The sequence below is a fragment of the Manacus vitellinus genome, unplaced genomic scaffold, assembly GCF_001715985.3.
Source record: "Manacus vitellinus isolate BGI_N305 unplaced genomic scaffold, ASM171598v3 scaffold_21_pilon, whole genome shotgun sequence".
In the NCBI taxonomy this organism is placed as follows: Eukaryota; Metazoa; Chordata; class Aves; order Passeriformes; family Pipridae; genus Manacus; species Manacus vitellinus.
In genome coordinates, this window is record NW_021939546.1 from 6450163 (window position 1) to 6463482 (window position 13320).

Genomic DNA, 13320 nt, shown 5'->3' on the forward strand with positions numbered 1-13320 from the left:
GTCGCTGCTGTTCACCAGCTTGTCCATGGTGAAAATTGCCCTGCTCCTTTGGGACTGACACAAAGAGGGAAGAAACAGCAAAATATTCCTTGGTGTAAGTCAGGATGGGTCCTTGGATTTCTCTGGAACCTGTTTGTTGACATGACCTGAGCACGTGGCTCCCTGGGTGGGTGGGGGTCTCACACCTCCAACATGATGGATGGAACCACAGTGGTGGATGAGCTGTTACTTGCCTGAAAAAAAAAAGTGTTTTTGGGGAAAATTGTCTCCAGTCATTTCATTTTGCATGTGATTTTTCCTACATATGTTTCTAATCATTAAGAAATTCTGTAGCTTAAATAATGCTCTGAAAGTACGGTAACTGTTGGACTACATTCTGTTGTAACCTTATTGAATTTCACTTCTCTGGAAAAAATAATGGGATACTCTATCTTGAAAAACAAATGGTAATTGCATTTTTAACAGAATGTTTCTCTTTGTGTTTCAAAACCTTCTGCACACAGTTAGACATCTAGCCAGGGAAGAAGGTACAAAGCATATGGGCCAATTTCTGTCTGTTGGCTGTTCAAGATGCCTTAATATTCAAGCAGTGATGTGTGTGTGTCCATGCAATATGGCACAAGTTATCTACATGGTATTCAGGAGCTCAGGTGAGGTGGTCAAAAGTTGTGTACTGGGGTCAGAGAAGGTATTCAAGGAGAAATTGGGGGAAGGTGGGTTTAAATCCTGTTCCCTACTAGATGTGTGAGTTCTCATCTTCATATTAATTCAAATTTTGGTTATTTGGACCACATAAGACTGATGTTCGTGGTGCTGATCAGAGGAACAGGTTCATCTTCCAGGTGACCAGGATCTTACGCTAAGGGTCTTATCAAAACTGCAAAAATCAGAGTTGTCCAACACCTTTGCACTGCCCATGCACTGCAGTGACGTGACATCCTCTATGCCTTGGGGATCTGCACATCACCACGTGCTGAGCACTGAGTTGATTAAAGCCTGGGACCCGAAATAGCATCATTGCGACACAGTTTGATAACACGCTAGTGTTATTGTCTGCCAAGGTTAGGAGAGCCCTGGTAATACCGGAATGCTCTTCTCTAATTTTTAGTAAATCTGGTGTGTTAAGAACTTTGTGAGGGGATGCTTTTGGACATGTGAAACTTCAAGGCAAAGGAATAGGCTTGAGGTTTGTGACTGACAAGACACATGTGAGTACATGCAAAATGTGCTCCTCCTGCTAAAAATAACATTTCTCCTGTCAACCACGATGCATCCACCCCCACAACACCACCCAGAAGAACACATTAACACCTTGGCTTTGCACGTAGCCCGATTCACAGCAGCCACAAGTGGTAGAGGGATCTGCACTCTGTGTGCATGCTGACAAATCATATGGCATAGCGAGGAACAGAGGAGTGAAACTGGGCTAGCAGAAGTTGACGCCTTATCATCACAGTCCCTCTGAGCATGCTGTAGGCTGACACCTCCACCAACCGAGTCATCTCCCCGATGCCAGGATGAAGAGCATGAGCCTGCTATCCTGATTTAGCCTCTGGTAAGCGAGGCTTGGCTTGCCACACCAGGAAGGTTGGAACACGGAGGTGCATTGGCATGGGGAGAAGCACAGCATGTCCAACCACCGCTGCTCGCAGCTGTGCTATGGTGACATGCAAAATACACTTTATAGACAAGTGATGTGAAATGTTTGTCCCACTGCTCCTCCCCATTTGATGCCTAATCCCATCCAGAAACCTGTAAATAATACTTCAAAGAGAGAAGGGTGGGTTGCTCTTAAAAAGGACTTCTGCAAAAGCTGAAGTGAAGGTCTATCATACAGCCTGTGTGTACTTCTAAGGTAATGAAAGAAATGGACAACAAAGTTTGTAAAAATGTTAAAAAACTAGAGAATGCCAATTTTTTCCCAATGGTTGCTCCCTATGAAAATTTACTCTTTTTTTCTGAAAAATTAAAGCTTTCTGAAAAACACTGAAGACATAGCTTCCTTGTCCATGGCAGGGGTGGGAATTAGATGGTCTTTAAGTTCCCTTCAACCCAAACCATTCTGGGATTCTATGACAAGAAAAATTTACTATCCTTCTGAACTCCTCACTGTAACTTCTAGGCAAATAATTTGAAAACTCGTTACTGACAGCTTTGCTTTGGTATAAATTTAGATTGTTTGCAAGTAAATTTATTAAAAGAAAAAGAAAAAAAAAAAGGAAAAAGGAAAAAAAAGGAGCTGGAAACAAGTCGTAGTTAAAGTATTAGCAGGTGACATGAGACTGCTTTCCAGTCACAGAGGTCAACGTCAGTGCTCTGCAGCCTTCCCCCAGGACAGCATGAAGCTTAATTCAAAGGGGATTTTGAGAAAACCCAGGAGATTTAAATGCATAAGTTGCAATCTCATGGCAAATGCATGAGTCTGTCTTCTCACTCTCGAAATAAAGCTCCTTTATCTCTTATTTAAGTGGTTGGAAGAGCCCTGGGCTCCCGCCGTGCTTCCCTTGTCCGAACCTCACCTGATGGCTCCGACAAAGCTGAGAAGGCTTTGGTGGGCACTGATGGCATCCAGCTCTTTGCAGAGGGTGCTTAGCACTTAATAGGATCAGCCTCTTAGCCACTTGTATGATGTCCATCACCTCAGATGCCTCACCATTTCTGAATCTATGCAACGCCCACCATATGTAATTAGCCAAGTAAGCTGCTTTCACCTCACCTCAAATGTTTGCCATGCTGATAATCCCAGCTAGGTGTCTGTATAAAGGAGCCCCTTGTCCAGGGCAAAATGGAGAAATGCTCTTCTATAAGAAAATTAGGGAGTTGACAGAAATGTAAAGCTAAAAGATTTGCAAGATTGCTTTTGGTTGGCCAAATGCTTTGAGGTCTTGGGGTTGTTTTTGGAGGTCCTGGTGTTCACAGTTAGTTATTCAGTAGGACGTCTGGCAGAAGCTGCACATGGAAAAGCAGCTCGCCCTCAGAAAGCTACCGGTCTTAGCTTTTTTTGTTTCCTTTCCAGTCCTTTCTTACTCCTGTTTTAGCAAATGTAACACCAGAATCGCGTCCCTTCCTGGGATGAAAATCTGTGAGTTCATCAGCCAAGATGGAGCTTCAGTTTTGGTCTGATTTGATTTCTCTCTTGGAAAAGCTGAATGGTCGGATGCTCTTGGTATTTCTGCTCTTGTTTCTTTTGATTATTGACCTTGTGAAAAAGAGACGACCCAGGAATTTTCCTCCGGGGCCGCAGCTCTTTCCTCTCGTAGGAACCTTTGTGGATTTCAAGCAGCCCCTCCATCTTGCCCTGCAGAAGGTAAGAGCTCCATGGACATTTCTCCTACTAACAATATCTTACCTCTTCCATGACTTTTGTCACCAAACTGGGAAGAAGCAAGGGCAGCCTCTGAAGAACTACCTATATAATAACCATGTAAGACAGATGACCCTTCTTGATTTTATCTCTCACTGTCACCTCCTCTTCCATGAGAGTAGGAAGGTTAAATGGAAAAGAAACCCATAATGGAGGAAGACCTACATGTTCCTCCTCTTTCTTCCCATCTGACCATGACTATTTTCTTCTGGAGCCCAGGAAGGACTGAGCCTGGCTAGGGGACAGACAGCAAGTGCTGTGTGAGAAATGAACTGTTGGGACTGTGAGGATCACCTCCTGAAATTTTCTTTGCTCAGAGGGTAACAATTTGCCCCATTACATCTGAAAGAAACATTTAAGACCCTGAATTAACCAGCCCTGTGGCTTCTTCTGTGTTGCAGAAAGAGGTAGTGATTGCTCTTGAAAGGTTTCCAGAGCTCTGACTCCCATCAAAGCCAACAAAAGAGAGATATTTTATACATGCTGAGTATGTCTCTCTGAAAAGGTGGGAGAAGTTCTGACTTGCTGGCTGCAAATATCCTTTCTGGTGACTATTTATCTCTTGCTTTTACTTAGCAGGCTGACACCAGCTTATCTACCCTGGGTTTTCACATGCCACTAGCACAGATGTCCCCTGAGGGTACCCTTGGGGAAGGCTGAAGCAGCAAGCTCAGAATATTTTGTCAATACACACAATTATTATTAAGAACATTAATCCCATTCATTTGCACACACACAGTCACTGAAACACCCATTTGGTCCCAGAACGGTTTCATGAGTCACCACAGCAGTTCAGGGTGACTGTGTGTGCCTTTCCATGTAGACTCACACTGAGAAGAGGATGAGTTCCTTGGCAGAGAGAGGATGCGACTGTCCTTTGCTCTCATACATCAGCAAGGAGGCACTAAGGTCAGCAGAGTCCATGCAAGGAAAATGGCTATAATTTGGACATAAATGCATTCAGGCTTAAAATTAGAAGTACATTTCTATCCATAAGCAGCTGGAGCTCCCCTCTAAGTGGGAGAGCTGGAGAAGCCACACTACTTTAAACACAAAGCTGATGAAAGAGATAATTTGTTTTACTTTGCCCTCAGCAGGAAGAGTCTGAGTGTGGTGACCCAGGTGGTGCTTCAACTTTTTGTACTCTTTCTGTGAAGAAATGCCCATCAGTTACAAAGCAAGTCATGTCCTTCTAACAAGTCAAATTGATGCAAACACCTGGTAAAACCCAGGTCACACCTGCTAACAAATATAAGCAAACTATCTCTCCCACACTACAGCTCTCCAGCTCTTTTTAGGCCTCCTCCAGCCTTCATGGAATAGTTTAGATTGAATGGGATGTGCAGGCTTGGTTTTGGGTTTTTCTTAAGTCCCCTTGCCTCAAGAAGGATTGAATTTGAAGTTAGATCCCCTTGTTCAAGGTCTTGTCCAGATGAGTTTCGAAAATCCCCACCTTGTTGATCTCAGAGGGCAATGATCTCTCTTTCAGCTCACCGGTCAGTATGGGAACATCTTCAGTGTGCAGTTTGGAAGTCTGACTTTCGTGGTTGTCAACGGATACCAGATGGTGAGAGAAGCTCTTGTCCACCAGGCTGAAATATTTGCTGATCGGCCAAATATTCCACTCCTCCAAGAAATATTCAAAGGCTTTGGTAAGCACAACTACCAAGATTTGGGGACAAATCTTTTATCTATTTGGAATGATAACAATTAGAGGGAAAGGAACAGGCTGAATTCAACACTTGTGAACTGCACTGGGGAAGGCAAGAATTGAATTCAGACTAAAAACCTCCCAGGAGTATGTTTTAATCTCTCTGAGATTTAGGGATGAGGATGGGATCAAAGCCAGGTCTTGATGAAAGAGGAGAAATAAATTCGAGCTGCCCAGCAAACGATATATTTGAAGAGTTTTCCCCTTGGTTTTAATTTCTCCTTTACTTTTTCTCCCTCAGTTGCATACAGCTCCAGAGATGGGATGTGGTGCTCCTGCCTGCAGCTCTGCCAGCAGCGTGATAGTGCTCATAGTATTTTGGCTTACACCTTTTTTTCCCACGCAAAGTGACAAAGTAGCAGATTAAAGCAAATCCATAAAGCTAAAGATCTTTAGCATAAGCCAATTACTCTTGAATTTTAATTCCCAGGTAAACCCATAGTTTTTCCAAATCTATGGGCTTTGTTTGCTTTGGTCTGGGGTTTTTGTTCACGATGAATGGCTGTTTCTGAATCCTAATGCTCACACATGACCCAGAGAGAGGTTTGTTCACTTGTTTTTTCCACCTACAGGGCTCATATCTTCAAATGGGCACATATGGAGGCAACAGAGAAAGTTTGTTTTAGCAACACTGAAGAGCCTTGCCGTAAATTTTGAGGAAAAAGTGCAAGAGGAGAGCCGGTACCTCGTGGAGACGATCGAGGAGGAGAAAGGTGGGGGGTTAATGTACAGCAACGTGCTCAGAGCTTCCAGCTAAATGAACAATGAGAAGTAAAACCCTTACCCCAGCACAGCTCCTAACATGCAAAACATTTCTTCAATAGCTCAAATCTCTATCTTACACTTCCAGACTGTGCCTTTTAGCACTTATTTTAGACCTCGGGCCTCCTATTTCAGTTCTTCCTTATTAATATCAAGCAAATATATAGTAGATGGTTATTAAAACACGCATGTTTATAGGGCTAAGAAGGTGTCTCCTGTATTCTGAGAAGGAATAAATGCAGCTCTCCTGCTATCAAGCACTACCACTCAGAGGCTTAGTTAACCTCTGCTTGTCCTTGGTTTTGCAAAGTATTTTAAAACTTGTTTAGTCAGGCTTTCCTTTTGTGTCACACAAAGATGAAGTGTGTGTTTTGCTCTTTTATGGTCCAGCTTTTAAAAACTGCCAGAGGGATATTAGTAAGAATAATTTGTATGTTGGTACATGGGTGATGTTGCACTTCAGCTTTAAATAGAAGCAGATGGGGTTGAGCTAATTCTATGGAGCTATATATAGTAAACAAGAAAGATCTAAATAGGAATTGTGAAATTATATACTAAACTTGCTCCATTTTAATTGCTGTTGCACTGAACAGGCCAAATACTCCATGTTGCCAATTGATTATAGTCCTTTATATTCCTAATCAATAAACTAATTAAGCTGCTGGTTTGGGCCTTTCTTCCCATTAGCAATGACAAATAGTGATCATGTCCATCACTCTGATATCTGAGCACCAGCCCGGTTTAATTACTTTCTTGAAGAGTGGAGATCAGCAGTCCTGTGCAGAGTGCCTTGCATTTCAAAGTGATACTCCCCAGTGCAGAGACAGAAGCTCAGGGCTGGGCTGGGTTTGTTACTGAGATTAGTCTCTCATGTCACAGCAAGGAGCTCTCCACGCTGCTGAAATGTGTCCTGGGAGATGGTGGTGTCTGCTCAACAGCCCTCCCAGGGAGTGCAGATGTGACGAGTGTCACACCACACTTTATTCTTGTAAATGTGCATCATGTCTATGGGCCATATGAGCTGTTGCTGGAGTTTACAGTGGGCACAGAGACTTGCAACACTCTTCCCTCTCTCCCTCATGTCACTGGATTTCTTTGTGGTGGACAAATAAAGGCCAGTGCAATGGTATTTTTGCAGTGTGGTTAGACCTGAGCTCCCTGCCCTGGGCTAAGCTTTGAGGGACCAAATGTGTTGCAGCATACAAACTCAACAGCCATAGCATGGCATGCTTCTGGTTGTTTTCTCTGGTTTCAAACCCTGCTTCTGGTTGTTTTCTCTGGTGTCTCAAACCCTGCTTGGGCAGCTCTGTGCCAGTGTCAGTGTCTGCCAGCAGCCTGGGCTGGAGACAGGAGGGGATGTCCTTAGGGAAAGGATATCATGGCCCACAAGGCCTAACCTTCAATGAGATGGTGGAAGTGGTGGGGTTGGTGGGTACCTCAAGACCCAGCTGAAGCCTTTGTCATCACCATGGGTGAGAAGTAGGTGAGGTCTCACCCCAACTTTACAGCTGTGGTAGAGTTGTGGTTTTGACTGAGACTTTAAAGAAAAAAAAGAAGCTGTTATCGGAATCAGAGAGCCATTTAGATAGCAAAAGGCCCTTATCATTCAGCCACCTAGCACTGCTGTGTTCACCACTAAATCAAGGCCCCAAGTGCCTCATCCACAAGCCTTTTAAACACTTTCATGAATGGTGACTCCATCAGTGCCCTGGACAGCATATTTCTATGTCTGACCACCCTTTCAGTGAGGAAATTTTCCCCAATATCCAACCTAAATCTCCAACCTAAATCTCCCCGGCACAACTTGAGGCCATTTCCTCTTGTCCTGTCGCGTGCTACCTGGAAGAAGAACCCCACCCTCACCTGGCTACAACCTCCTTTCAGGCAATTCCTTTCATTTTATTTCCTCCAGGACAACCATTTGACCCTCACTACAAAATTAATGGTGCTGTTTCAAACATCATCTGTTCCATAACTTTTGGGAACCGCTTTGACTACCATGACAACCGTTTCCAGGAATTACTGCACTTGCTGGCTGAAACACTGCTACTCATTGGAAGTTTCTGGGGCCAGGTAAAGAGAGTTGGATGTTTTTCTAGCTTCAGCTGCATGTAAGAGCTTAGAAACTGGAGTTTCTAAGGCACTGATATAATCTCCTTTTCCCTGTAGAAAAAGTCACGTTATAAGAAAAATATCCAAAAGTATTGTTCTACATTAGACTGGAAACATACACAAATCTATCAGGAAAGCAAGGAAGTAAGTTAAAATAATTTGGGCATATGGGGAAAAAAAATACTACAGGATTGTAAAACCAGTCTTATGTGTTACATAGCCAAAGAACAACGTAAATGTAGTTCCTGCATGGCCACATACCATGGGTCAGGTCTGATCTCTGTCCCCTCCATGAGGGCACTAAAGAGCTGATCTGCACCCACCTCATCTGTGGCCACCTCATATTTGGTGCAATCAGAGAATTTTATCAGCAGAAAACATCTGGGCCATTCTTATCTTGTTTGTACTTGTTTACATAGTAGATTTGCACAAATTGGACCTTTGTAACAAAACTCATGTTTCTTCCTGGTAGCAAGTGGAGTTAATAAATTGTCCTATAATCTCAGCTATGATACCAGCTCTTTTTGAACTCAGGAAATGCTCTTCTGCTCTGTTTGATTTCTCACCAGTTGTATAACGCTTTTCCTTTGGTCATGAGCTGGCTGCCAGGACCCTTCAAGAAAATCTTCAGGCACTGGGAGAAACTTCGATACTTTGTGAAAGGTGTGATCGCAAAGCACAAAGAGCATTTGGACCAGTCCGAGGCAGGAGATTATATTGACTGTTACCTGAGGGAAATAGAAAAGGTAGGAGGGAAATGCCTAAAGCCACTGAAAGATTAACCTATAGAATGAGTAGAGAAGACTCAAGTCTGTTTTGTCAGGGGCGCTTATGCCTCACGCTCCTCATGCCTTCTCCTCCCTACCTCTGCCATGTCAAACTCTAGAAACAGCAGGAGCTTTAAAAACACACAGATTTTTTTTTTTCCATTTGAAAGTATTTACACTTTGTCTTCTTCCCTTTTTCACTCTGTTACATGGCGTAGGAGGACTCTCAGGGAACATGTTCAGGTTTACATGAGAGCTCTCAGGCCTGTGTTTGGTATTGGGAAACTTGACATTTAAAAACACTACCTTCATTCAAGAGTTACTCTACAGCATCCAGATTGTCTTTCAAAACAGTCCATAGGGCTTAAAATTCAGTGAAAATAAGACCTAGAAATTTCCAAGTCCAGGGCTGGTAGATAATAAAGGAGCAGCAGGATTTAGGTTACATACCAGTGGTTCTGGATCAGGTTTTTGAAAGCATCATCCCCTCCTTAATAAGAGTTTTCATTGCCATGTTTTTCTCCTAAGTTTAAGGGTGACACCAGCTCATATTTCCATGAGGAAAATCTGTTGTGCTCCACCTTGGACCTGTTTTTAACTGGGACTGAGACAACGGCGACCGCCATCCGCTGGGCTGTGCTCTACATGGCCACGTACCCCCACATCCAGGGTAGGGCCACGGATGGGTCCTTTGCTTAGCCCAAAACTAGATAAGTGAAACTCAGGGAACAGAGTTATCCCAGCTCTGCCCTGCGTTGGATATGCCTGTGCTCCAGGTATCTTATTGGGAATTTTTTGAAGGAGTGATTGAGGGAGCTAGGAGGGTTTAGCCTGGAAAAAAGGAGGCTTGGGGGGCTCAGGGGAGACTTTCTCATACTCTACAACTCCCTGAAAGGAGGTTGTAATCAGGTGGGGGTCGGTCTCTTCTCCCAAGGAATAGGTGATTGGAGAAGAGGAAACAGCCTCAAGTTGTGCCAGGGGAAGTTTAGATTAGATATTAGAGAAAATTTCTTCACTGAAAGGGTTGTCAAGCCCTGAAAGAGGCTGGAAGAGGGAAGTGATGGAATCACCACCCCTGGAAATCTTCCTAAAGGAGTATGGATATGGTGCTTGGGGACACGGTTTAGTGGTGGCCTGGCAGTGTTGGGTTAATGGTTTGACTCGATGGTCTTAAGGGGTTTTTCCTACTTTAAAAATCCTATGATTCTATAAAGACAGGTTTTTGGTTTTTTGGGTCTCCACAGAGAAAGTACAGCTGGAAATCGACACGGTGCTTGGCCAGTCCCGCCAGCCCACGATGGCCGACAAGGACAACATGCCCTACACCAGCGCGGTGCTGAGCGAGGTCCTGAGAATGGGCAACGTGGTGCCACTGGGGGTGCCCAGGATGGCCACCAGCAACACCACCCTGGCCGGCTTCCACCTGCCCAAAGTGCGTGCAGTCCACCAGCCTCCATCCTACCAGAGCTGGGTCTTCACAGCCCAAATTCCAAATCTCACCTGGAAGGGAAGCAACCAGCAGGATCTTGCAGAGATATCACTGTTATATAGAAAATACAAGCCCTCCTGATAGAGGGCGTGGGGCTGTTATGGGTCTCAGTTCCTTACAGAGGAGAACTGTAAGATCCTTATGGTGTTGGTCATAATTTCCAATTTTAAAAGATTTATCCCTTAAAATTTTGTAATTTTATATTCCACACACTATGGGAATAGAGGGCCAAGAAACAGTTTGGGTTTGTTAATTCCATAGAGTATTAAAAATCATCTGTTAAAACCAGAACTGGATTAAAGCCATGTAGTGGGTATTGTTGCACGCACACTGTGCTGCAATTATGAAAGCAAATATTAGATTTAGATACAACTAGCCTCTTCAATCTATATGGTTGGTTGCATCAAGGAAAATTAGAAATAAAAAATCTGGATGTTTTCCTCCACATTGATTAGAATATTTCTCTTGCTGATGGAGGATGTGGAGATAAACCAGATCAAGTCTGGGGTTTTTTTAAGGCTCAATAAAACAAACTGATTGAAAAGTATTTGATTTAATTGCTTCAAATTCCTATGGGATTGCAGTGTTACCAATTTAAAGTTGGTTTATAGTAACATCACCTGTTACAGCAGCTCAAGGTGTGGATCAACACTATGGTGATACCTAAAGACACACAGAAGTGAACAAACCTGTAGGTTTTCATCCTCATTTAATTACATAGCTTAGGGGGAAAAAACAAAGCACATTTTGCCCTTAAGAAAATGTAGTTTACGCTGTGTGTGGAACAGAGCTAACAATAACGCGGTCTGACAACACTTTGGCTCTTCTCCGCCACGCAATCGCCCGCTTTCCCCACCTCTCGCAGGGCACCACTCTGATGACCAGCCTGACTTCGATAATGTTCGACAAAAACGTGTGGGAGACTCCAGACACCTTTAATCCTGAACATTTCCTGGAAAACGGCCAGTACAGGAGGCGGGAGGCTTTTCTGCCCTTCTCTGCAGGTAGGATGATGGATGGGGAGGTGGCCTTCCTTTTTGCAATGTTTTTATTTTTTTCCCCCAAGACACAGCTTATAGAGTAGGGGACACTGCTCCTGTCCAGCTTCCAGCCCATCCCCACAGTGAAAATCCCAGTCACTGTTAATACTGACTGCTCGGAGCAGGAGGGAAATCAATTTTGTTATTGCAGGATAAAGAAAATAAGCCTTTTTCCCTCTTGCACAAGTTGCATAACTGGGTTTTTTTCACCGTTTCCCCTCTCTGTCTATCTGAGCAGCCGCAGTTTGCTCAGCAGTAAACTTCTGGGTAAGGTTTGAGCAGATTGTGTGGGTGAACATTGCCACCTAACCTTTCCAGGAAGAAAAGCCGCAGCAGCCTGTGCGAGGCGGCGCAGGCGAGAGGAGACTCAGAGGTGGCTGGAGCTCACTCAGGAGTCTTTTGGATTATTTTTTGCTCCTTTTCAGGCAAGAGGGCTTGTCCCGGGGAGCAGCTTGCCAGGACTGAGCTCTTTATCTTCTTCGTAGCCCTCCTGCAGAAGTTCACCTTCCGGGCGCCGGCAGACACCGCGCTGACCTTCGCCTTCACACTCAGCCTCACACGCTGCCCCAAGCCCTTCCAGATCTGTGCTTTGCCTCGTGACTGAGGCCAGTGTGGGGCTGCCCCATGACTGCCCTCTGCAGCCCTCCACAAACTGGAGAGTGTCCCTTCACCAATCTGCCCCACAGAGTTTGGGCTGCAATGATGGGCCGTAGAGGTCTAGCACGCATCAACATCTGGGTTGCAGGGAAAGGGCAGAAGGGCCACATCCTGAACACTGCAACAAAGACAACCCTTGTGGTTCTTCCCTTCATTCCTCCTCCCCTCTACCAGTTTGAAAAAATGCATGAATGTAAAAGCCTTATTACCTCATTTCCATCGTTAGCAACTCACAGGAAGGTGTATGCCACCCGTGAAAACATGGTTTCGTGTTGACTTCGCCGTAAGGGGATATGCCCATCACCCAGAGACCATTTAGAAACCACTAAATCCCAAAGCTGCAGAACCCCATATAGCCAAGGGCTGTGTTTTCTAAAGTGTCTCTTGGCAGGGAGAGCAGTTGGCCTTGGACATGATATACAAGCCCTGAGCTTATGCCTGAGCACAAAGCTGTACTTCAAGGTGGTCACTGACAATCATGAGCCTCGGGTGGGATTGGGGTTGGGCTCAGTGTGGTGGGCACTTCTTGCACCACCACACTGATGCCTTGTGATGGAAATAGCAGAATGGTTTTGTTTAGAAGGGACCTTAAAGCTCATCTTGTTCCACCCCCCCTTCTGTGGGCAGGGACACCTTCCACTAGGCCAGGGTCGCTCCAAGCCCCAAGTCCAACCTGGTCTTGAACACTTCCAGGGATTAGAAATATCTAAGCAGAGATCTCTGCAGCAGCATGCATTTTTTAGATCTCATAGATAATATGGAAATTTTAATTAGGAAGCAATAGGGGAGAAGAACCTTATACCAAAATTCCAACCCAAGTGGGATTGCACAAGGAGCTGTGCAACCAGCAGGCCTGGAATGATTATAAAAATACAGTATTGGGATATTGTAATGGAAATGCAATAGGTTTCTGCTAATAAAATAAAAAACAGAAAAGTTGCAAAAAAATAATCCCTCTGTTGCTTGGGAGCACTTTATCCAAAGCCCAAGAGAAGGAGAAGCAGCAGAGAGTGTTGGAAGGGTCGCGCCTGTGGCAGCTCACCGCTGGCTGTCAGGAAGGAAGTGGTTTTGTGGTGAGAAGTCTCAAGTTCAACATTTCCCCTCTTTTTGTGGCAAAGATTTGTGGCCATGATGGCCATGATGGGCCTGGACACAGCGTGGGGTCGAGGAAGTGGGTTGGGACACGGCCCCCTCATGACAGACACACTGCTCCTGCCCATACCAGCTCCCTTTGGATAAGAGTTCATTAAACATGCAACTTGTAAAGAGCTGATCATTTACGTGACCAAATATTTATGCTCAGAAATGCTGTCTCCTGGGTGCTTCTGTCTGCAGTGTAGTCAGAGAAAAGATTCTTCTTTTTTCTCTTTTTTTGGCTTCTCACCTTTCATAGAAGACTTTTCAATGGACACCCACCG

General features: G+C 44.6%; 2 protein-coding genes across 2 annotated transcripts in view; both read left to right on the top strand.

Moving 5' to 3' along the window:
• Positions 1 to 3100: 3100 nt before the first annotated feature.
• LOC103758912 (cytochrome P450 2J2) lies at positions 3101 to 11849 on the top strand. Its single transcript, XM_008925215.3, has 9 exons — positions 3101 to 3307; positions 4854 to 5016; positions 5648 to 5788; positions 7750 to 7910; positions 8519 to 8695; positions 9245 to 9386; positions 9961 to 10148; positions 11071 to 11209; positions 11671 to 11849. The coding sequence occupies exons 1-9, from the start codon at positions 3101 to 3103 to the stop codon at positions 11847 to 11849; spliced, it is 1497 nt and encodes a 498-aa protein (XP_008923463.2).
• Positions 11850 to 13033: 1184 nt separating this feature from the next.
• Positions 13034 to 13320, top strand: part of LOC103758914 (cytochrome P450 2J2) — a 7400-nt gene continuing 7113 nt past the window's right edge. The window contains exon 1 of the mRNA XM_029959742.1: positions 13034 to 13073. Coding sequence (XP_029815602.1) covers positions 13034 to 13073 — 40 coding nt within the window. The remainder of the gene's footprint in view (positions 13074 to 13320) is intronic.